General features: G+C 51.9%; 1 protein-coding gene across 1 annotated transcript; it reads left to right on the top strand.

Annotated features, from left to right (window-relative positions):
• Nucleotides 1-11211: 11211 nt before the first annotated feature.
• ZNF683 (zinc finger protein 683) lies at nucleotides 11212-17679 on the top strand. Its single transcript, XM_044236339.1, is given in 6 exon segments — nucleotides 11212-11339; nucleotides 11983-12166; nucleotides 13587-14269; nucleotides 16136-16264; nucleotides 17306-17600; nucleotides 17603-17679. Coding segments are annotated over 6 exon segments (1482 nt in total). The 5' UTR covers nucleotides 11212-11225.
• The last annotated feature ends 5706 nt before the right edge of the window (nucleotides 17680-23385 follow it).

Genomic DNA, 23385 nt, shown 5'->3' with positions numbered 1-23385 from the left:
CAGGCAGTGACTGAGCCGGCAAGAACTGGAAGCCACAGACTTGGGAGATGAAAAGGTCCTCTGATGGGCAACTTTGGATTGTGGACAGCCGCTTGACTCAGCCGAAACTTTCTTAGAATTGCACCGCAGTCTAAGACTTTTTCTGCCAAACCTTCCTTCCTCCCTTCCTCTGTCCTCCATCCGGGTCTCACGGGCGCCATCTTCTGACAGCTCTCAGCTTCCTCCAGCTCTTTACCCATTTTCCCTGACAAGTCTTTTTCCCAACAAACCCATCCCACATCTATTCCCCTCTTGACATTTACTTCCAGGAAGGCCTGAACTAACACATCACTAACGCATCAAGAATTCCTACAAGCTTCGTGAACTATTCCCCAGTGCAGAAATGCACTGTTTCATTTCAACAAATATTTCTTCCCTTTTTTCTTACTGCATTCCCCAACCACATACTGACTTGCATTTAAGATATTTGATCAATTTACTGTGTCTTACAACTAGTCTTATCGTTTCAGTGATTGTGGTACTCAATGCTTACTGTCTATTCAAAATAGGGATACAGTTTTTATCATTTTTTCAAAAAGGATTTTATTTATTTATGTTAGAGAGAGAAAGCACAAGCACAGGGAAGCGGCAGAGGGAGAGGCAGAAGCAGAAGCAGACGCCCCGCTGAGCAGGTGAGCCCTCCTCAGGGCTCCATCCAGGACTCTGGGATCATGACCTGAGCCAAAGGCAGCCGCTTAACCCACTGAGCCACACAGGTGCCCCCATTTTTTATCATTTCTGAACAGCAGTTAATTTGTGACACCTGTTTTGTGAGACCGTGGGATGTCTCCTTTAATCTGGAGGTCATGACCTTTTGCTAGTGTTCTAATATATTCTTACTTTATGAGTGTTCTACGGGAAAAGAGTCTGTGAAGAACGGGCCCAAACCCATTGGGAACATGTATATCTTCTCAGTTCCTGACACTGCTCAGGGCAATGGGCTTTAGCTTCTTCTGGTCGAGGGCAGAGTCTGGCATTGCCATAACCCCCAGGGAACAAATTCTTCTAGAATCTGCCCATCCTGGGCAGAAAAAAAGATGATTTTGTCAGCCACCTTGTGTTGACCTTTTTGGTTTTCTTTGATGTGTTAAGAATGACCAAATCTAGTGGTATTAATACCGCTGAATGCCTTGGGGGTTTTGATCAAGATGAGGAGTTCTATTATTATTATTATTATTTTTAGTAAGCTCTACACCCAGTGTGGGGCTTGAACTTATGACCTTAAGATCAAGAGTCACATGCTCTACTGACTGAGCCAGCAGGGTGTGGATGAGAATTTTTTTTTTAAAGATTTTATTTATTTAACAGAGAGAGGAAAGAGATCACAAGTAGGCAGAGAGGCAGGCAGAGAGAAAGAGGAGGAAGCAGGTGCCCTGCTGAGCAGAGAGCCCGGTTCGGGGGCTCGATCCCAGGACCCTGGGATCATGACCTAAGCCGAAGGCAGAGGCTTTAACCCACTGAGCCACCCAGGCGCCCCTGACATGTAGGTTTTAATGGAGATTTCATTGAGGACTCATTTCTTGGAGCTGCCCTTCCCGCAGGAGGCATTTATGGGAAACTCCAAGAAGACATCCCAACGTCAGGAAAATAAGGGTATACTCATTTTTTTTTTTCTTTTTCTTAACAACTTTAAAATACAATACATACATTTTGCAATTCATACATTTGCAATTCATCCATTCAAAGTGTGTAATTCATTGGTTTTTTCGTGTATTCACAGAGTTGTGCAACCACCACGATCTACTTTAGAATTACTAAAAGTAGACACTCCCCATTTGCACCCAAATCCCCCTACCCTAGGCAACCACTAATCTACTTTCTGTCTCCATAGATTTGCCTGTTCTGGACATTTCACATAAATGGAATTGTATGTCACCTTTGTGTCTGGTTTCTTTCTTTCATTTCACATAATGTTTTCAGTGCTCATATTGTAGCACGTGTAAACACCTCATTCCTTTTATGGTTGTAGAATATCCCGTTGTATGAATATACCACATTTTGTATATCTGTTCATCAGTTCTTGGATGTTTGGATTGTTTCCACTTCTTAGTTTTATAACTAATGTTGCTATGAAAATGTGTGCACAAGTTTTTGTATGGACATATGTTTTCAATTCTCTTAGGTGTATCTGTCTAAGTAGACCTGTTGGGTCATATGGTAATTCTGTTGAACTTAACCCATGCTGGGTGTGGAGCCTGCTTGGGATATTCTCTCTCTCTCTCTGCTCCTCTCCCACTTAAAAAAAAAAAAAAAGGAGAGGGAGGCACCTGGGTGGTACAGTCAGTTAAGGGTCAGACTCTTGCTTTTGGCTGGGATTGTAGTCTCTGGGTCATGGGATCAAGCCCTGGGTCAGACTCCAGGTGGAGTGCAGGATCTGTTTGAGAGTTTCTCTCCTTTGCCCTCTGCTCCTCCTGCTTGTTCTTTCTCTCTCTAAAATAAATAAATCATTTAAAAAACTTACAGCCATCCTAGGGTGAGCGAAACAGTATTCATAGTGGTTTTGATTTGATTTTTCCTAATGGTGTGTGATGTTGAACATTTCTTTATATTCTTACTGGCCATTTGTATATCTTCTTTGAAGAAATGTCTGAATGAACATTTCTGCCCATTTTAGTTGGGTTGTTTGTCCTTTCTTTTTTTTTTAATTTTATAAAAGATTTTATTTATTTATTTGACAGAGATCATAAGCAGGCTTAGAGGTAGGCAGAGAGAGAGAGATGCAGGCTCCCTGCTGAGCAGAGAGCCCTATGTGGGGCTTGATCCTAAGACCCTGGGATCATGACCTGAGCGGAAGGCAGACTTAACCCACAGAGCCACCTAGGTCCCCCTATTTATCCTTTCTTATTGAGTTATAAGGGTTATTGATGTACTCTGGGAACAGATTTCTTATCAGATATATGATTTGAAAATACTTTTTCCTATTTTGTGAGTTGTCTTTTCACATGTTTAAACACAATAAAATTCTGGGATGTCTGGATGTTTCAGTCTGTTACCCATCTAACTTCAGCTCAGGTCATGTCCCCAGGTCCTGGGTTGAGTCCTGCATCCCATGGGCTCCCTGCTCAGTGGGGAGACTGCTCCTCCCTCTCGCTCTGCCTGCTGCTCCCCCTGCTTGCTCTCTCTCTGACAAATAAATAAATAAAACCTTAAAAAAAACCACAATAAAATTCACATCACATAAAATTACCCATTTAAAGTGAACAATTCACTGGTATTTAGCACATTTCATAATGTGCAACCACCAGTTTTATCTAGTTCCAAAACATTTCCATAACTCCAAAGTAAGATCTCTTAGCCATTAAGCAATTTCTCTCCATTCTCTCTTTCCTTTGGCCCCTGGCAATGACCAGACAGCCATCTCTGTGGATTTATCTATTCTAGACATTCATATAAATGGAATCATATCACATGCGACCTTTTGTGTCTGATTTCTTTCACCTAGCATAGTGTTTTGGAGATGTATTCACATTGTAACATGTATCAGTACTTCGCTCCTTTTTAATGCATGAATAATATTACACTGCTTATGTATACAACCACTATTTATCCATTTATCTGTTGATGGACATCTGAACTCCTTTATTTTTTGCTACTGTAGAAAATAGTAAAAAATAGACTTTATAAAATTAAAAATGTTTGTGCTTCAAAGGATTCTACCAAGAAAGGAAAGAGTAGCTGTAATTAAAAATAAAAGTAAAATAAGTGTTGGCAAAGTTGTAGAGAAATTGGAACACTCAGACATTGTTGGTGGGAATGCAAAATGGTGCAGCTGCTGTGGAAACCAGTTCAGTGGTTTCTCAAAAAGCTAAACAAAGAGGGGCGCCTGGGTGGGTCAGTGGGTTAAAGCCTCTGCCTTCAGCTCATGTTATGGTCCCAAGACCTGGGATGGAGCCCCGCATCGGGCTCTCTGCTCAGCGGGGAGCCTGCTTCCTCCTTTCTCTGTCTCTGCCTGCCTCTCTGCCTACTTGTGATCTCCGTCTGTCAAATAAATTAATAATAATAATTTAAAAAGTTAAAGAATTACCGTATGACCCAGAAGTTCCCCTTCTGGCATATACCTCTAAGAAATGAAAACAGGTGTTCAAACAAGCACCTGTATGTACATGTTTGAAGGAGCATTAGGATGGATGTAATTAAAAAATATATATATATAATAAGGGGAAGCTAGCTGTCTCAGTCCATGGAGCATCTGGCTTCTCTACATTGTTGCCAACACTTGTCTTTAATTTTATATATATATATATATATATATATATATATATATCTTTTTAAGGATTTTATTTATTTATTTGACAGAAAGAGAACACAAGTAAGCAGAGAGGCAGGCAGAGAGAGGAGGCAGCAGGTTTCCTGCTGAGCAGAAAGCCTGATTTGGGGCTCCATCCCAGGACCCTGGGATCATGACCCGAGCCGAAGGCAGAGGCTTTAACCCACTGAGCCACCCAAGTGCCCCTATACTTACATTTTTAGTTTATGTGCTGCTGAAGCGAGCACAACATTTTTAAATAGTAATCTCTATACCCAGTGAGGGGCTCAAATTCATGGACCTGAGATCAAAAGTCAGATGGGGACATTAGTAATTCTTACTATAGAAGATTTTTTTTTTAAAAGATTTTATTTATTTATTTGACAGACAGAGATCACAAGTAGGCAGAGAGGCAGGCAGAGAGAGAGGAAGGGAAGCAGGCTCCCCACTGACCAGAGAGCCTGATGCAGGGCTCGATCCCAGGACCCTGGGATCATGACCTGAGCCGAAGGCAGAGGCTTTAACCCACTGAGCCACCCAGGCGCCCTAGAAGATTTTTTTTTCAACCTTGAAGATTTTGCAGAAGATTAAATGAGATGACTGTCAAGCGGTTTAGCATGTGGGAGTCACTCAGTAAATGTACCCCTTGGCTTTTCCTGGCTGCACAGTATTTTGTTGCATGGATACACATTATATGTAACATTCTTCTAATAGTGGATAGGTGGACTTCAGTTGTTCCATTTCCTACAAGGGTGCAAAGGACATCCATGTGCACAATAGGTAGCATTGCATAGAGGTTAAGAGTATATCAGTCCTACTGGATTTGAATCCAGTGCACAGCTGGGGGATGTAGCTCAGTGGTAGAGTGCGCGCTTCGCATGAATCCAGTGCACGTGACTTTTTTTTTTTTGCCTCTGATCCTCTTGGAATGGTTGAGATGAGAGGATGGGTGGAATGAATGCACATGTTGTTTGAAGACATCTCTTAATTTCTTGTACCTTCCCCTGCACCCACCTAGAAGGTCACAGGTGGGTGCAGGGAAGATACAAGAGTCTTGAGGCCCTTCTGCAGATGTGAAAGCTGGTGCACCCTATCTCAGGATCTCCCCACCCAAGGGTGTGAAGCCAAAACGAACTCATTGCACTTGACAGACTGTCCAGGGAGATGAGATAAGTGGGTGTCGGCGGGGGTAGGAGGTGTCAACCACAGAGCAGGGTGAGGTGAGAGCATGGAGCTCACCACCCTTAACCCTGTCCAGAGTCAGCCACACAGCTGCTTAACCCTCTGAACCAATGACAGTCCCAGATCCCCTCTTGACCTAGATTCCTTAGCTGGTGTCCTTCAAAAGCATCCATGAGGGGCGCCTGGGTGGCTCAGTGGGTTGAGCCACTGCCTTCGGCTCAGGTCATGATCTCAGAGTCCTGGGATCGAGTCCCGCATAGGGCTCTCTGCTCAGCGAGGAGCCTGCTTCCTCCTCTCTCTCTGCCTGCCTCTCTGCCTGCTTGTGATCTCTCTCTGTCAAATAAATAAATAAAATCTTAAAAAAAAAAAAAAAAGCATCCATGAAAAACAAAGCTTCAGGACCCATGCACTGAGCCAGCAGGGAACTCAGCTGGCTGGCCTCAAGGTTGGCCGTGGCCATCGTTGTGGATTGGAGAAGCTTTTGAGGTTTTCAAAGAGGAAGTAGGGCATTTGCTTGTGGTTCCATTGTTTCTCCCTCTTAATGCATGAGACAACTCGAAGCCCAGAGTGGAGTGTGCCTATTCTACTAATAATAAGTCCTGAGAATTGCATCCCACTTTCTATTTCAGCAACATCCAACAAGCCTTCTGATAACTGAGCTGTGAATTTCCAGGGACTAGGTCATATTTCCATGGGTGATAATCCCAGCGACTTGTCCAAGGCCTGAGACATAGTTCTCATAGTCCTGAAAAGAATACAGACTCTATTGTACCACACCGGTGGCTCTTTTTACATCCTCAAGGTGTCCCCCTAGCAATTCTTCCTTGAAATCTCCTTCCTCTCTGGGACATGGCAGTCCCAACTTGGGGCATGTGATCTTGAGTCAGTCACTTTCTTTCTCTGAGTTTCAGTTTTCTTGCCTGTAAACCGGGAGTAAAAGCATTCATCTGGAGGGTCCTTGTGCTGATTGAGTTAAGCAAAACATGTCAAAATGCTTGGCAGTGTTCCTGGCACATGATGAACACCCAAATGCCAAAAGCTATAATTACTGTGGTGTGCAGAGTGGCGTGGAGGGGTAGAACAGCATTGGGTGAGTACAGTGTTCTCCAACTAGGGGCTACAGAATAAAATGGAATGCAGTTAATCTTTCCAGGTTTGATGCTCAAATTCTGGTCTTCCAAAGTGAGTCAGGAACATTTGTCACTTTAACACTATTAGGAAGCTGACTTGCAGATACTTGCCTAACTAGGCAAAGATTAATGTACAATACTAACATTAATCCACATTTGTCAAGTGCTTTCTTTGGGCCAGGCACTATTCTAAGAGCTTTACATGAATTAACTTGAGGATTTCTCAAAAGAACGCTGTGAAGCAAATACTATTATTATCCTCATTTGACAGATGAAGAAAGAGGCACAGAGGGGTTAAGTGACTTGCCATAAGGTCACAGAGCTGGGATTAAGTCCAGCAAAGCTAATATTCTGCATCACTCCACTTATTACTTCCATATGAAGGTCTTTTCCAGTCTTGCGTGGAACAGGATAAAACTGGGAGTCCACAATACAGGAATGCCACATAGTTTGTCCATCCCTCCAGAGGAACACTATATTGTCAGGAAAAAGCAGAAGGCAGTGGTGTATGTTCTTTTTTTTTTTTTTAAAGATTTTATTTATTTATTTGACAGACAGAGATCACAAGTAGGCAGAGAGGCAGGCAGAGAGAGAGAGGAGGAATCAGGCTCCCCACTGAGCAGAGAGCCCGATGCGGGGCTCGATCTCAGGACACTGGGATCATGACCTGAGCCAAAGGCAGAGGCTTTAACCCACGGAGCCACCCAGGTGCCCCAGCAGTGGTGTATGTTCTGCATGAAATGATGGCCACAACAGACAGTTGGATAGAGAGAGCTGCACAACAGTATATGTATGGTGTAATCCATGTTGTATAAAAATAAAATTTAAAAAGTTCATTTACTTGTTTGTAAGTTCATACATAAATGTCTAGAAGGATAAACACCAAAAAATTCACACTGGCCATGGGGATATTGCAAAGGAGAGGAGCTTCCATTTTTGTCTTTTCATTTTCTGCTGTTTGAAATGTTTACCCTCAGTATGTTTTATTTTGTCATTCACAAAAAGAGGAAAAAGTAAGTGTGTATGAGCCGGGAGCCTGATGACCCCTGTCCAGCCTTCCAGCTCTTGTCAGAGTCCTCTCTGGTGTCTCCCGCTGACCTCAGAAGGACCTGAATCCTATTTCCTCTCCACAAGCACTTGCCAGTTCCCTCTGCTCCCTGAGGACTTGGCTCAGCCCGAGTCCAGGTGTCTGTGCAGGTTCCCTGGCTAAGTGGCTGTGGTCCCCTGCCTGTGTCACCCACCCCAGGGATGTCAGACATGGTGACATTACAGTTGGGCTAATGACATCATAGTGGACCCAGAGGCTGACAGGACAGAAGACCTAGCAGGTCCCAAGAGATGGGGGCAAGGAAGGGGTTGACAGGTAGAGGCTGTTTGGGGCGGGAACTTGAGGGACGGTGTCCTCAGCCCACCTCCCAGAACATCCTAGTCAGGCCTTTCAGGGGTTGGAGATCCAGAAATCTCCAAGGCCGATTCCCTTTTTGTTTCTAATCAAGAGGTTATCCAGACTTTTTTGAGAGTTGGGAGCAGAGTGTGATGTCAGCAGGAGATGGAGTTGGCAGGTGGAAGATGGGAACCAACCGTGTGTGTGACTCCTCCTCGGGAGATGGGACTGAGGGCTTCTGTGGGTGCTCCCCTGTGATTCTAGCAAAGAGGTAAGGGAGGCAGGCCTGTGGCCTTGGAGGCTGGGAAGGCCCTGGCTTTTGGTGCATGGAGTTTGGGTGGATCAAGACTTCAGAGGGTGCTGCAGGAGGAGCTCCTCCGCTGATCGGGGAAAGGCAGGAAGCTGTCTGTACAGCTAAGTCACCACTGACTGATCCTCGACTCTTCCAGACTGAAACCTGTGGCTTCATCTTCTGTGCATATATTATGCAGGATTCTCAGTTTAAGCTATAGAAACCCTTTTGGGAGGATTTAGGAAAAGCAATTCATTTAAAAGTTGTTGGGGAAACTCACAATATCTGGAAAGGCTGTAGAGGCAGGCTTGAAGAACAGGCTGGGTCAGGGGAGGCTGGGAGCCCCAGGACCACACACCTCAGAATCAGCCTCGAGAAGATTCTGCCACCTTCTCTGAACCCCTTTCTCTCCTCTGCCGCCCCAGAAGCCCATGTGGCATCATGTGCAGAGTGGACTCTCCACGAAGCTGTCACTTCAGGGCCACTGACTTCTGATCCCATCTGGACAGGGACATCCAATCAGTCCAGTCCATGTCATGTGTCTGTATCATGTGCTGGGAGTGAGAGGTTGGAATTAAGTGTGTGGCCACAGTGGCTTTTACTATTTTAAAAGATTTTTATTTCTTATTTTGGCTTTTATAGTGGGAGTCGCCTTCTGCCTCCCCCCAGACTCATGTCAGGGAAAAGCTCCCCAGGCTGGGCATACAGAAAACCCAACAGATGGGGGCGCCTGGGTGGCTCAGTGGGTTAAGCCGCTGCCTTCGGCTCAGGTCATGATCTCAGAGTCCTGGGATCGAGTCCCGCATTGGGCTCTCTGCTCAGCAGGGAGCCTGCTTCCCTCTCTCTCTCTCTCTGCCTGCCTCTCTGCCTACTTGTGATTTCTTTCTGTCAAATAAATAAATAAAATCTTAAAAAAAAAAAAAAAGAAAACCCAACAGATGTCTGCATGGGAAACAAAAATGCATAGACAGTGGTCCCTGTCCTTGAGACGCTCCCAGACATGCAGGAGTCAGTTATGTGGGAAGATAATTATGATAGGAAGTGATGGAGGCCACAGTGGAGGTGGTCAGCAGCCAGGGGCTGGGTGGGCAGGGAAACACCGATAACATGCCCCGGCCTATGGCAGACAGTCCAAGATGTCCCCATGTGCTTCAGGCCACTTAGACGGAATGGCTGGGTGGAGTCTGATGACTGGTTGGGGCTGTGTGTGACACAAACATTGTGTGACACAGACACACCCACTGGGCAGAATTTGAGTCTCTAGAAATGATGCACCTTTTCTTGCTCACAGAAATAATGAACTTGCTTGGTCTAAAAAGCTACTTCCCGATTAATGGAGCTTCCCTTTCGCTATCTTGTCATGCCCTACAAGCATTTTGCAATGTCCTTGAATTACCTCTTGTCCCTGTTGGGACCTCAGTGCTGTATCTGGATTAGAGAAAGGCTCTTGGATAGGCAGACCAGAGTTGGGACAAGAAAGAGGAAGGTGTATCTGCTGCCTCGTGGGCTTCTGCTCTGTGGCACCAGATTCCTACTCTCTACCCCATGTCCTTCTGGGTTACATGCTCTATCTGTGTCTGTGCCCATTCCTGTCCCTGCCTCACCATCACTGTCTTTGCCATCATCACCACTACCTGCCTCTATCTCGGCTGGCCCCCACCTATAGAGGGACCCCAGCTCCAGCCTTTCAGCCCTGCTCTGTCCCTCTTGGACTCAGTCACATGGGTTCTCTAAGAACCAGACATAGCAATCCCCATACCCCCCAACCCCCCACGCTGACCTTCCAGTAGCCCCAGCTCAGGTGGTCCCAAATCAGCACCTTGTCCTGTGGAGTTGCCACAGGTGGGCAAGGGCTGGTGGGTGGCTCCCTCTTACCAGGTCCTGCAGGGCCCCCCAACCCCGGCCTGCCCGCCTACCCCCTTCTTCCTATTTGTGGCGACTTCAAGTGTAACACCTTCCTGTCATCTCTGACACTCCCTTGGGCCCCAGCCGCAGCGGCTGCCCGCCTGCCCACTTCCTTGCATCCCCCAGAGGGAACCTGTGCAGAACTAGGTGACGAGCCTCGCGCAGGCAGGTGACAAGCCTCTGCTGGGCAGGGCTGGGAGGAGTCCGGGAAGAGAAAAAGGAGTCTGGGCTTTGCAAGGCTGAGAGACCCGAGGCAATGTGCTAGGGTCCCGGGTGCGCTGGAGAAAAGACGTGCGACTCCTGAGAATGGGAAGGAACCTTGGATCACTTGTTGAGCTGAGGTGGTCCCTGTGCTGTGAGAGAAGGTGGAGAAGGGGGCCGCTGGCTGAGTCGGCAGCAGAGGAATCGGCGCATCATCCTGTCAGGCCAGTCAGGGGACCCAGAAGGTTCTTGGCCTACTCCCTCGGACGCTTCCTGCTGAGGGAGCTGAGCCTGGGCAGTCCGGGTGGCAGGGCCCTTAAGGGTCCCTCAGCTGCCCAGAAAAGCCGTGTGGATGATCAAGGGTGCAGGGACACCCACTGGTGGGGAGGCTGTGGTTGGCAGAGTCACGGAGGCAGAAGCCTTTCCCAGCATGGAAGGGAGCGGCTTCTCAATTCCTGGTATTCTCCAGAAAATCTGGAATGTTCCTTCAGGTCTCTGAGTTCGTTTAAAGTAACCTCCATGAGGATCTTCCTCTCGAGCCTCCTCTTCCCTAGGGATGAGGATAAGGCCGGCTCTGCTCCTCACCTCTGAGTGTCTCCATTCAGTCCTCTTCCGGCACCTACCAAGAGAGCTGTCACTGACCTCTACGTGTCAGTACGAGTCCTCACAACCTGTCCACCCCTCGTGTTTTGCAGACAGGGAAGCAGAGGCCAGGAGGGGCAGCAACTGGCTCAAGTCACATGATGGCTTGGTGGAAGGGCCGGCTCTAGAAGCCAGGCTCCTCTTTGAAGGTCCTTTCCTGCTCACCGGGACTGACCTGTCTTCCCAGGGCATGAAGGTGAGGGCATGAAGGGGGAATCTGCTCCAGACTTGCATTGCTGCCAGAAGGCTCAGCCTCTAGGGCAGACAGGGGGCTCCCTGTCCTCCAGCCTGGACTTCCAGCTCTGCCAAAGTGACCAGGTAAGGAGGGATCCCAGCCTCCTCTTTGAGGTCAGCCTGATTATGGAAGGGAGAGGAGGTCAGGATGAAGTGGGGAAAAATCTGAAGGAACCAGATTCCCATTGTTCCCTGGTCCTGGGCATCCCCACCCCACCCAGCACATTGTGGCAAAGGGCCCTTGAGGTGCCAGAGGTCCTCTCCCAGGCCCCAGGGGCTGGACTCCTCCTGTGGGGTGTCAGAAGGGTTGGGGCCTGTGGGATGCTTGGCTTAGCATGTGGTCTGGGCCTTAGCACAGGGCCACCTTGGGGGCTTTCAGTCTTTGATGATGATTTTCTCCAAGTTCATCTTGGCTCCATTCAAAGCACAGTTGATGGTCTGAGACCCAGTGGGGCCAGGGTGGTCAGGAAGGGAGGGTGGGAGAGAGCACATGGCTAGTGAGAGGTTCTAGAGGGGAGGGAGAGGGCAATCCTGGCATGGGCATGAAAGTCCCTGAGGAAAGAAATTTTCAGTTGAAGGTTGGGGAAGCCATTTGAGTGACAGACGTGGTGGAGGGCAGGTCTTAGCTTTTCTTCTCCTTTTGGAAATCAAACTAGAGCTGGAACCACTCCGGGGACACAAGTGCCCCAGCCTCACACCCCGAAGCCCCTTGCCTCCTGCTCTCCAGGTCTTCTCAGCTTGCAGGCCACTCTCTGACACAGTGGACTCCCGTGGCTCATCCTGGGCCAGCTGGTTGCACCCCTTGCCACCGGCACCAGCCCCCCAGGGCCTGGACCTGTACCTGTGGACCCTGGAGCTGACACCACTGAGCACAGCTCCGCAGAGTCTCAGAAGTGATGTCTTGAGTACAAGTAAGCCCAGGGCAGAGGGCCGCACCTGGCTGGAGGTGGGAGGCAGGAGAGGGGGCTCCTAGGTTCCAGGACAGGAAAGCGAGGGGACCCAGTGTCCCCGATGAGGACAGAGCCTCAGGCATGCTTTACTTCCACATTTTGACCTGGAGTCCTAGCCTTGGTGGGGGGTGGTTTCAGGGCGACACCTGAGCCACAGGCGGTGGACGGGGGCTTTCTCAGGCAGGGAAATCTGGAGTACATGTAGCCAAAGTCCCAGGCATTGACGATGACGCTTTGTTGGCCTAGAATCTGTGAGCGAGAGGGATCCTTATTATAGGACAGGAGCGCAGAGTGGGAGCCAGCGAACGGAGGTGGAGTCCTGGTTCTGCCCCTTCTGGCTCTGTGACTTCGGCCACATCGCTGAGGCCAGTTGCTTCTTGCGGGAGTGCAGGAGCTGTTCTAGATTTGTTGCACTGTAATGCACCTTTTCATTGCACACTTGTGAACTCGGGAGGGTGGGAACCATGCGGCCACGTCCCGCATTTCCCCAGCACCGAGCACAAGAGTTCAGCGAGGTTGGCTGAGTGAATAAACGAGGACCCAAGCAGACAGTCTACTTTGTGGCATTTTTTTCTTTTTAGTATTTCATTTGAGGTCTCTCCTCGCTTATTATCTCCCTTCTCCCTGGCTGTTCCATCTCCCGTCTCCCTTGCTAGCTCCTCTCTACTTAACCTCCTAAATAATCCCATGCTCCGGAACTCAGCCCAGAGCCTTCTTCCTCCTCTCCCCTGCTCTGGTCTCCTCTCTCCCCTTCTTTCCCTCCTCTCCTCTCTTGTCCACTTCCTGGAGCGTAGCACGGTCTGATAGAACTTCCTGCAATCAGGGACACTCATCTATTCTTGTGCTCTTTGCTACCATACCTCCCGAGCCTTTTAAATGTGGCTAATATGAGTCAGGAGCTGAGTTTTTTATTGTACTTATTTTAATTAATTGAAATGGGGTCACATGTGTCAAGCGACTACGCATTTTGGACACAGCAGATCTAGCTGACCCTTTGGTGGTCTCATCAGGCAGGGCCCCAGGCACCCAGACGTATGTCTTCAGCTTGGACCTCTCTTTTCAACTCTAAACCAGCCAACGAACCAACCAAACTCCAAACCGATTCATCCAACTGCCTACTTGACTTTTCCACCCGGATGTCTAATAAACTTCTCAAATCATTTTCTCTCCCTAAAACGCTCGAGCGCTACATAAACACTAGCTTTTGTTGGCAAGTGCAGACCAGGGAGGCCCCGAGAAGGGGAACTTCTGTCTGAGTCATCCAGCAGGCTGGCAGGCCAGAGTGCTCCCCCACCCCCAGCTAGCTAGGGGGCCGGATAGATAAGGAGCAGAACTTTCCACCAGGCTGCTGGGCCTTGACCGTCTTTCTTTTCCTGCTCAGAGCACCAGCCACCAGGGCTGCAGGCCAGCTCCACTGATGATGAGAAACTCACGGCCAAGTACCCTGCGAGCAGGGACAAGAGGGGAGGCCAGCAGGAAAGAGCTGGCGAGGGGGCTCTCCTCTGCCCATCCCTCTCGCCTTACAGCGGCTCTTCCCCAGTCCCCTGGCAGAACAGGAAGAGCCCCAGGCCCTTGGCCATCTGCTCCTGCCCACTGCCTACTCCCATCTCCGAAGAACTCCCATTCTGCCTCTACCCCTTCTATCCTGGGTATCCACTTCTGCCTCCACCTCACCTGTTCACCTACGGGGCCCTACCTTCTGTCCAATGTCCCCCCCTCTTCATGCTGCCCCCAGACCCCTCCTATGCCACCAGCTTGCCGATGAGTGTCAATGAGGCTGGGCACCCCGCTTCCCAGGGGGAGACCCTGTATCCTTACCCAGGGGCCTCCCAAGCCTCTGGCCAAAGCCAACCTTCCCCGGCCTGGGATCGAGGTCCTGGAACCGCCAAGACTCTCTCCCCTGGGCCAAAGCTCGTGGGCAGGGCGGCTCCAGCAAGGCGGGCAACCACAGGCTCCCGGCCAGGCACCACAGCTCTGCCTTACCCACTGAAGAAAGAGAATGGCAAAATCTTGTACGAGTGCAACGTGTGCAGCAAGAACTTCGGGCAGCTCTCCAACCTCAAGGTATCCACCTCCCGGGCTCTGTTGCTCCCCTCAGCATCTTTCCATGGCCCCCTCCTATCCTGCTTCCAGAATCAAGGACCTGAAAGCTGGAGCAACTTCTGGGCAGCCCCTAGGCTGTGAGCTGGAATGGTTCACTGGGTCCCTCACTGTCATGTTTGCAGAAAGGGGATGCACGACAAGATGGTCATGAATGTCCTCTCCACCCTAAGACACTGTCTTTGAGCACATCTCATTTCAGTCAAAAAAGGGGGAAACTGAAGGAAAGGTTTGTCTGAGGTCACTTGGACTTCAGGGTGAGGTTAGGCCTTGATATTAGCCTCTCAAGGTCTACTGCAAACCTCTTTCCTGAACAACTACCTTTTTGGATCTCTCGTTAAGCCTCCTCCTGCTTATTTGTTTGAAGGTCCAGTGGGGGAGTGGGTAGATTTTAGTGAGTCTAGAGCATGGATCTGATGACCTGACAACCAGCCTTTTGCACCCTACAAAGCAGCGTGTCACTGTGGGTGTTGTCATCCACATTGCCCGGGGCACGGGCACCAGGGCCCTTGTCTGTGTGTCAGGGCTCTCTGCACGTGCTGGTCACACTGAAGTTGAAGAACGGCCCTTTGCGGTCCTCCAGGGTGTGAGTTCTTAAGCTTTAATGAGATTCAAACCTGAAGAGCTAGGAAACATGCAGATTCCTAGGTCCCAGCCCTAGAGATTTTGGATTCAACTGGTCTGGGGCAAGGCCTGAGAATGTGCATTTTCCACACGCTCCCAGGTGGTGCTGATGCTGCTGGTCTGTGGATCACACTTTTTTTCCTAAGATTATTTGCTTTAGGAGGCACCTGGGTAGCTCAGTTGGTTAAGCATCTGCCTTGGGCTCAGGTCATGATCCTGGGATCTGGGATCAAGCCCAGCTTGGGGGGTGGGGTGGGGTTCCCTGCTCAGCGGGGAGTCTGCTTCTCCATCTCCCTCTGCTTCTTCCCTCTGCTCGTGCTCAAAAAAATAAATACATGTTTTTAATTAATTAATTAATTACTTTAAAAGATTTTATTTATTTGACAGAGACAACAGTGAGAAAGGGAACACAAGCAGGGGGAATGGGAGAGGGAGAAGCAGACACCCCACTGAGCAGGGAGCCCGACATGAAGCTCGATTCCAGGACCCTGGGATCACAACCTAAGCTGAAGGCAATGTTCAATGACTGAGTCACCCAAGTGCCCCTAAATAAATGTTTTTTTAAGATTATTTGAGGGGCACCTGGGTGGCTCAGTGGCTTAAAGCCTCTGCCTTCAGCTCAGGTCATGATCTCAGGGTCCTGGGATCGAGCCACACATAGGGCGCTCGGGTCAGCAGGGAGCCTGCTTCCCTTCCTCTTTCTCTGCCTGCCTCTCTGCCTACTTTTGATCTGTCAAATGAATAAATAAAATCTTTAAAAAATTTTTTGAGAGAGTGAGGGAGAGCAGGGGGAAAGGTGAGAGAGAGAGAGTCCAGGCTCTCTGCGCTAAGCATGGAGTCCAATGAAGGGCTTAACCCTGAGACCACCACCTGAGCTGAAACCAAGAGTTGGTTGTTTAACTGACTGAGCCACCCAGGTGCCCCTGTGGACCACACTTAGAGCAGCACTGCTCAGGAAAGATATACATGGGCTATCCCTCACCTAGCCTTCTGATCACTGTCCCCTCCCAGCCCACAGGGCACCAGAAAGAGTAAGGGCATCCTGAAAAAATGGAAGAGAGGCCACGAAGGCAGTGATAGGGTAGCAAGGGCCCTCAGAAAACTTGATGCCAAATAGCGGTCCTGTGGGGATGTGGGGAGAGATTTAGACAGGACCTGCTGGAGGCTTCTGGGCAGTTGGCAGCCTTTCTCCCACACCTGGCTCAGGTCCATCTGCGTGTGCACAGTGGGGAGCGCCCTTTCCAATGTGGCCTGTGCCAGAAGAGCTTCACCCAGCTCGCCCACCTGCAGAAGCACCACTTGGTGCATACGGGGGAGCGGCCCCATGAATGCCTGGTGAGACCCTCCTTCCCCTTCCCTGTACTCCTGCAGGCTGGTGAGTAGTTCCAGGCTCTTGGACGGGTGGCCCCTGTAGCCTGCTCTCCCCAGTGCTCCTGAGCAAGTGGAGACAGGACTGGAGGCAAGGGTGGAGGCAGTGAGGGAGGCGGAGGGAGGTGACAATGACCCCTGTCCTCCTGGAAGGGCCAGAATGTGAACCCGGAGGTCCCTCCCTAGGCCTGGAGCACGGACAAGAGATGTGTGTCTAAGGGAGGAGGATAATAAAGCTGGGAGGTCCCAGGGAGTGGATTCTGGTAACCTACTTCCCAGGGTTGCTGGAGAAGGAGAAGGCCTAGTGCTTGCGAAGTATGCAAACACTAGAGATAACAGCAGCTCCTGCTCCCTCTGAGTCCTGATACATCCCTTGGGAGGTCAGAACAGCAGGAATTCTTTCCCCAGGCATGAAAGAAGCATCGTAATTCTCAGTCTGGGCTACTTGGGTACAGATCCCAGCTCTCCCTCCAGGTTGTGTGACCTTTGACTAGTGGCTCTCCTCCTCTGAGCCGCTGCCTTCTCACTGTATTAGAGGAGTTACACGAGGACTGAGTCATGCTTCTCCAGGGTCCCCAGGAAGACTCTGTGAAACCAATTCCTGGCATGTGGCAGCTCCCAGTAAATGTTAATGACGCCCACGAAGGCTATAGGCCCATGCTTAAGGGTCCTGTGTGATGATCTCATTCGGTCCATCATACTTATGAGGTTAGGTATTAATAGTCACCAATTAATAGTTACCAATAAGGAGAACAAGGCTCAGACAGGAGATGTCACCTATGTGAGGTCACACAGGGAGTAAGAATCATGATACTAACCCAGGTCTGCCTGGCTCCAATGTGCCAGACACTGTGCGTCCCAGGAGAAATCATGGGTCTGGGCAGGCACAGGGAGGTGGTGGTGGTGGTGGTGGTGGTGTGGGGGAGGGGTGTCCAAGGTAGGGAGTGGGAGCAGAGATCTGGAGCCAGCCACGTGGGCAGAGCTGACACCTGTGTCCATTCTTGGCAGATGTGCCACAAACGCTTCAGCAACTCTAGCAACCTCAAGACCCACCTGCGCCTGCACTCTGGGGCCCGGCCCTTCCGGTGCAGTGTCTGTCCCCGGCGCTTCACCCAGCACGTTCACCTGAAGCTGCACCACCGCCTGCACATGCCACAGCCTCCCCACCTAGCTCACGCCCACCTGTCCCTGGCGTCTCTTGCCTGCCTTGCCCGATGGCACTAGGAAGCCCTAGATCTCGTGGCGCTGCCATCAGAGAGGCAGACGGGCTGGGATCTGGAAAAGGTCAAAGCGTCCTTGGCATCTGGGGGAAAGTGCGGGCAGCCAGCCTGAGCCCTGGTGCCAGGACTGCCCTGGGGAGGGGGCGGGAGCAGAACAATTAAAAGATTTTCTTTGCGACAAGTTGAGGCCTCTGGGACTTCATCTGCGGAGGGGAAAGCCACTGTGTATCTGTCAGATTCCACACCTCACCTGGAAGCAGGCCAGGGAACGCAACCAGAGAGAGCCTGTGATGCCTGCTCATGGGGTGGGGGCTCTGGCAGCCATCCACATCCAGCTGGATTTGGGTCCTGCTCCCTGACCTGGTCCTGGCCCTCCCATCTCAGCTTGCCAGCGGGTGGTCCAGCCTTTTGGGACTCAGCATGGTACAGACTGTGCTGCCAAACACTGGGCACATTGCTCTCTTTCCTGAACAAGGGTTCCAGCACCTGCCCAGATGTTCGTCTGCTGCTTCCCATCACTTTCCTCTCAGTTTCTAGGAAGCCGGTGTGCCTGCTTCGCTGGTACTCCCTGCCATGGTCCAGTGGGGTGTGCTTCACCCTCTGTACATGCCAGGATCGAAGCCCCCAATCACCATAGGGGTGGCGGAGCAGGAACACAAGGAGGTCAGCGTCCATTCATAACCGTTCCAGCAAGGGGCTCCGTTCGCGCCCCCGTGGGTATGAGAGCTGCTTTCCCGCAGGGGACTGAGCGATCTTCACGCTCAGTCTCACGCCCTCCAGGTGCGCGCGAGAGAATGTTCAGGAGCCCACGGCGTCCAGGCAACGGCAGGCTGGGCTTCGGCCTCCTCCGCCCAGTAATTGAGGTCACGGTGTAAAGCCCACCCCGTCACCCCTTTGGCCCTGTGCCATAGGCCGAACACTAGGGCCTTGCCCTACCCACTCGACAAGATCATGCCCCCTCTGGTCTTGACCCCGCCCCTTCGTTCTAGCCCCTCCTCCTCGGGGGACAGAGACCCCCGGTTCAGCGCCGCCTCGCTGGCCCGAGGTTCCTCCTTCCCGCCCCCCTCGTGCAAGGCACCGTGGGGGCTGCCGGCACGCGGTGCCCCTGGAGCCTCCCGAGGCCTTAAGAAGTAGCGCGGTCCATGCGGAGAGCACAGCAAGAGCGGGGAGAAGTGGGACTCAGGCGGTGCGACCCCTGCAGAACGCACCCCGTGTCCTGGGGCAAGGGCCGCCTCGGGGTCAGTCCCCCGCCCGAACAGACTGCGGGCGGGGCCGCTGTTTGTTCAAGGGGGCGGGCCGGGGAAGGCGTTTCTCTGCGGAGGAGCGGAGAGGAGCGGATCCGGGTGGCCCCCGTGGCCCCGGAGGGCTGTAGTGCCGGGGAGCCCGGGGCCTTGCCCTTGCCATGGCCGAGCCGCACGCGGGGCTGGGGGCGCTTTTGGCCCGCGGCTTGGCCAGGCTAGGGCTGCGGAGGGAGCGCCGGGGGAAGCGGACCCGGGAGGAGGCCAGAGCCCCGGATAGGTGAGGGGGATGGAGGCGGTCTGCAGGGGCACCCCTGGGCTCTAGGGGTGTGTGCGTGCGTGTGTGTGTGTGTGTGTGTTAGAGGGTAGTGAGTATTCAAATAAGCGTGTACGAGTGTCTGAGAGCATAAAAATACACGTGACAGTGTACTACGATTTTGGATATATGACTGTGAATATGGTTTTTAGATACAACCTGCGCTCTTTTTTTTTTTTTTTTTTAAAGATTTTTATTTATTTATTTTGAGAGAGAGGCAAAGTGAGAGAGAGCATGAGAGGGAAGGTCAGAGGGTGTAGCAGACTCCCCACGGAGCTGGGAGCCCAATGTGGGACTTGATCCCAGGACTCTGGGACCATGACGTGAGCCGAAGGCAGTTGCTTAACCAACTGAGCCACCCAGGTGCCCCCAACCTGCGCTCTTTTGAAACTTGAAAACAACTTTTGCAATTCCTGAAGTCAGGCGGCGGCAGGGGGGATGACTTCCTCTCCGGAGACAGTTTAAAGGCAAACGTAGCCCCCACCCCCCCGCCGCTGTGGACTTTGTCACATCCCAGGCCAGCTTCCCTCTCGTCTTCATTCCTTGTCATGAGCGTGACAGGCCCCTGAGGTGTCGCAGACCGCGCTGCGTTTGCCCTCAGATGGGACGATTTCCTCTATCTCCCCAGACCGTAGTAACAATAAACCTTTATTTGCCACTTTCTTCTTGCCTTACCTCGACTATCTCATTTAATCCTCACAGCAGCGCTATGAGGCAAGTGTAGTTCGTGTGATTCAGATGTGGAAATGGAGGTTCGGAGAGGTGAAGTCACCTGCGCAGTCACACAGCTACGAGGAGGTGGGGCTAGGTTATGCGCTTAAGCAGTCTGACTCCGGAGCCCTATCCTGAAGCACTGGGCTGCTCTGTTGCCCGGAGAGATTCCAGGACTGCAAGCCGGTGGTGGGGGGCTGGGCAGAGCTCCGTCCTAACCCCAGCTGCCGCTGGCCTGGTCCCCTTGAACGTATATACTGATTCCTCTCTCTGAGCCCATTTGCTGGTAGCCACCGTCGGAGTGGAAGGAAAAAGGCTCTGCGTGGCGAAGCTGAATGGCCCGGAAGGGGACAGTGAAGAGGACCCCAGTGGCTCAGAGGCCCCGTATCGGAAAAGAGCATGGAATGTGCTCGCATGGAATGTGCTCGCAGGCACTGGGGTGTTGTGTCTCTAGGTAGTTACCAGGCAATTTGTTCTGATCTTATCATGACACGGCTGTCTTTAGCAGCTGTGGGAGGGGTGGGGTACCTGAGCACCAGGCGCAGAGGGAAAGGAGGGGTTTGTGCTGTTCTCTCACCCCAAAGAGAAAGGGGGAGGGGAGGGCCTAGCCACCCTGGAAAGCCTGGAAGCCTGGGTGCCCCAGGGGGTACCCACACCCTATCACTGCCCTGCCCACCCCAGCAGGGAGATACGCCCTCTCCCATTACCTGGTCTGGCAAGAACCTGCCCTATAGGGCCCAGGTGGCATGGCCCCTCCCTTTCCGCACTTGAGAGGAGGCAGGGTTGGCCTGCTGGTGAGTCAGGGGTTGGGAGGACAGGGGAGGGACTGCGCATGCTCAGGGGCCAGCCTGGAGCTACAGCCCATGCGTGTGCCTTTGGACGCGGTTCTCACCAGATGTGGGAGTGGGACTCCAGCACTAAGGAACAGGCCTCTCTGATCCCTGCTGATTGCCCGGGATTGGGGGCGGGGTGCACGGGGGAGACGGTCAAGGCACTTCCCCATCTTGCCCCCATTAGTGCCATGATGTCCAACCAGCCTTTGGAATGGGATGGTCCTAGTGTCCTAACTCCAAGGCTCACCAGCTGTGTGACTCCAGGCAAGTCACTTCATCTTTCTGGGCCTCAGTTTCCTTATCTGAAAAATAGGGGCATAATATCCACCTTCTAGGATTATTTTGAGGCTCAAAGGAGATCACGTAAGCACCATATCTAAGGCTAAGCCTGGCCCCCAGAGGGCCTCAGTGCATGGCAAGCTTTTGAACTGTGAGACGCTGTCCTTTTTCTGTATTCTGATTCTACTATAGACCTAGTCCCCACTCTTGTCCCAAGCTCATCTGCCTGTCTCGTTTGGGGAGTAGACAGCTGGGGGAGGGAGCAGAGGGGAGGCTGCTGTGTAGACCTTGCCCCACTCCTAAGGTTTCAGAAGCTCAGCATGCCTATGCGCCCTGAGAAAAGTAGGGGAGGGCCCCAGGGTCCAGTCTGAGCGTGGGAGGGGGGAAGGCTACTTCACTCCCTTTCCTGTGCTTCCTTCCTAGGCCCTGGGGTGGCCGGAGCTGTCCTGACCTGGCCCAGGACCTGGGCAGCACCAGCAATGTCAGCCTTAAGGTAAGAGAGAATCCCAAGAGGTGGGAAAGGAGTGGGGTCAGAAGCTCTGGGAGGGGCCGGGCTGGCCCTGAGAACCCTGACTTACAAGTCAGGCACCTGGAGTTCTCTAATCCTCTGCCACTGATTCACTGTGTGACCCTGCGCAGATCACTCCCCGCATCATTTTCTCTATCTGCAAAGTGGGGACAATAATGCCGCTCAGAGTTGTGAGAAAGAAATTCATAGATGTAGAACATCCAGCAAGGGTCTAGATGTTCTGGAAGCCTGAGCTTCCTAATGCTCAGGCCCTTTGGGAAGCCGGGAGGGCCAGTACCTTTACCCAGGAGCCCTCTTTCTACACTCCCTTGTCTCCTCTCTGGCCTCTTTTCCCCAATTCCTGACTTGCAACCCCAGGGGCAAAGCTGAGCTGGTGGTTTAACCTTCTGGGCACAGTTCCCCGTTTTCAGTGGACCTGAGGCATGGCTCGAGCAGTGACAGGGTGCCCTCTCTTTGGAGGAGCAGAAGGCCTCCTCGAGGTGGCTCAGCAGCCGTGTGTCTGTGGTCAAGAATACCATTCGTAATCACTCACATTTAATTGAGTACTCATTAGGTGCTGGTTACTCTGCATGGCTTATCTCATTCAGTCTTCACAGCACTCCCAGGAAGCAGGTACTGTTATTATCATACCCATTTTACACACAGGGACACTGAGATTGTGGCTAGGAAGTAGCTGATCTGTGATTTGAGCCTGGATTGCCTGGCTCCAGGCCCCCACATTAAGTCATGGTGCCCTCCTGTCTCTTGAGGTATTTAGCCCCTGGGGAGCAAGAGGCTGTACCTATTTCTCAAATGAGTAAATTGAGGTATTTGGGATCAAGGGCCCCTGCAGAGAAGACTTTTGGCCCCAGACTTGGCTCCTCTGTTGCCAAGTACACAAGCCTGCTCCTGAGAATTCGTGGTTTGGGGAGCAGCGTCCATATGGGCCCGGGATCGCTGGCCCTCTGCCCTCCCTCCCACGGCCAGGCTGGGTCCCAAGGGAAGAGAGTAGATGGAAGTTACTCACTTTCGGGGGAACCCTCTTCCCCGACTCCCTCATGGCCCAGGTACATCTCTATGCCCAGGTGCCTCCTCCCGGGTGTGCTTGGCAATCTCAGGCTGTGAGGGTCCCAGGGATAGGGGAGGCATCTATAAGCTCTCTGAAAGTTTGCAGGGGGCTGAAGCTCTAGACACTCATATCGTGCACATCCACGCAGCCTCTGATCCCCAAAGAAGCTGCTGCTAAAGGGCCAGAGGCCTGTGGATGCTTGGGAAGGGGGCAGTTGGACTAAGAGTAGGGCTGTCACTGAGTGACTTTGGTCAAATCAGGTTCCTCTCTGGGCCTCACATCCCTCATAGGCAGAATGGGAGGGCGTGAGTGAAATACTGAGCGGCTTCCCAGAGCTCTGCCCTTTTGTCCAGTTCTCGTGCCGAGGACGACCGTCCAGGGTGTTGAGGGGTGCTGGGAGGGGAAGGAGAAGTGCTGTCACCAGTCGCCTGCCCCTGCTTTCCCTAGGCCCAATCCCACAGCTGCTCAGAATGGGACCTTCGGACAGGGAGCCGTGGTTCCTGGCTTTGGAGGAGACGACACAGCTCAGGGGAGCCCCATCAACCCCTGGGGCGCCTGCAGAGGCCAGCCGTGGGCAGTGCCTCTGACCTGGCCAACTACGCCTCTGTGGGACTGGAGAGCCCCTCATGCCCGGCACCAGCTCCCGGATGTGTGGAGCAAGGGACCCCAGGCTGCACTTGTCTGCAACCGCCATACCCTACCCCAGGGGTTCCTGTGAGGCCTGAGCCACCCGGCAACCTGGGAAACCTGCTGCCCCGCCCAGCACCCTTCCCCACAGGAGAGGGGGCAAAGGGCGAGCCTGTCACACCGGGGCCAGTCCTGCCCGATCCAGCCCAGACCCTACACAAGTGTCCCTCTGCCAGGAGGACCCGCTACCACATCGCTATCACCCTCCAGGGCCACAGGCGGGCACC

This window comes from Neovison vison, chromosome 2, assembly GCF_020171115.1.
Source record: "Neovison vison isolate M4711 chromosome 2, ASM_NN_V1, whole genome shotgun sequence".
Taxonomy (NCBI): Eukaryota; Metazoa; Chordata; class Mammalia; order Carnivora; family Mustelidae; genus Neogale; species Neogale vison.
Note: the sequence above shows the minus strand (reverse complement) of the source record. Positions and strands in the feature narration are given on the sequence as shown.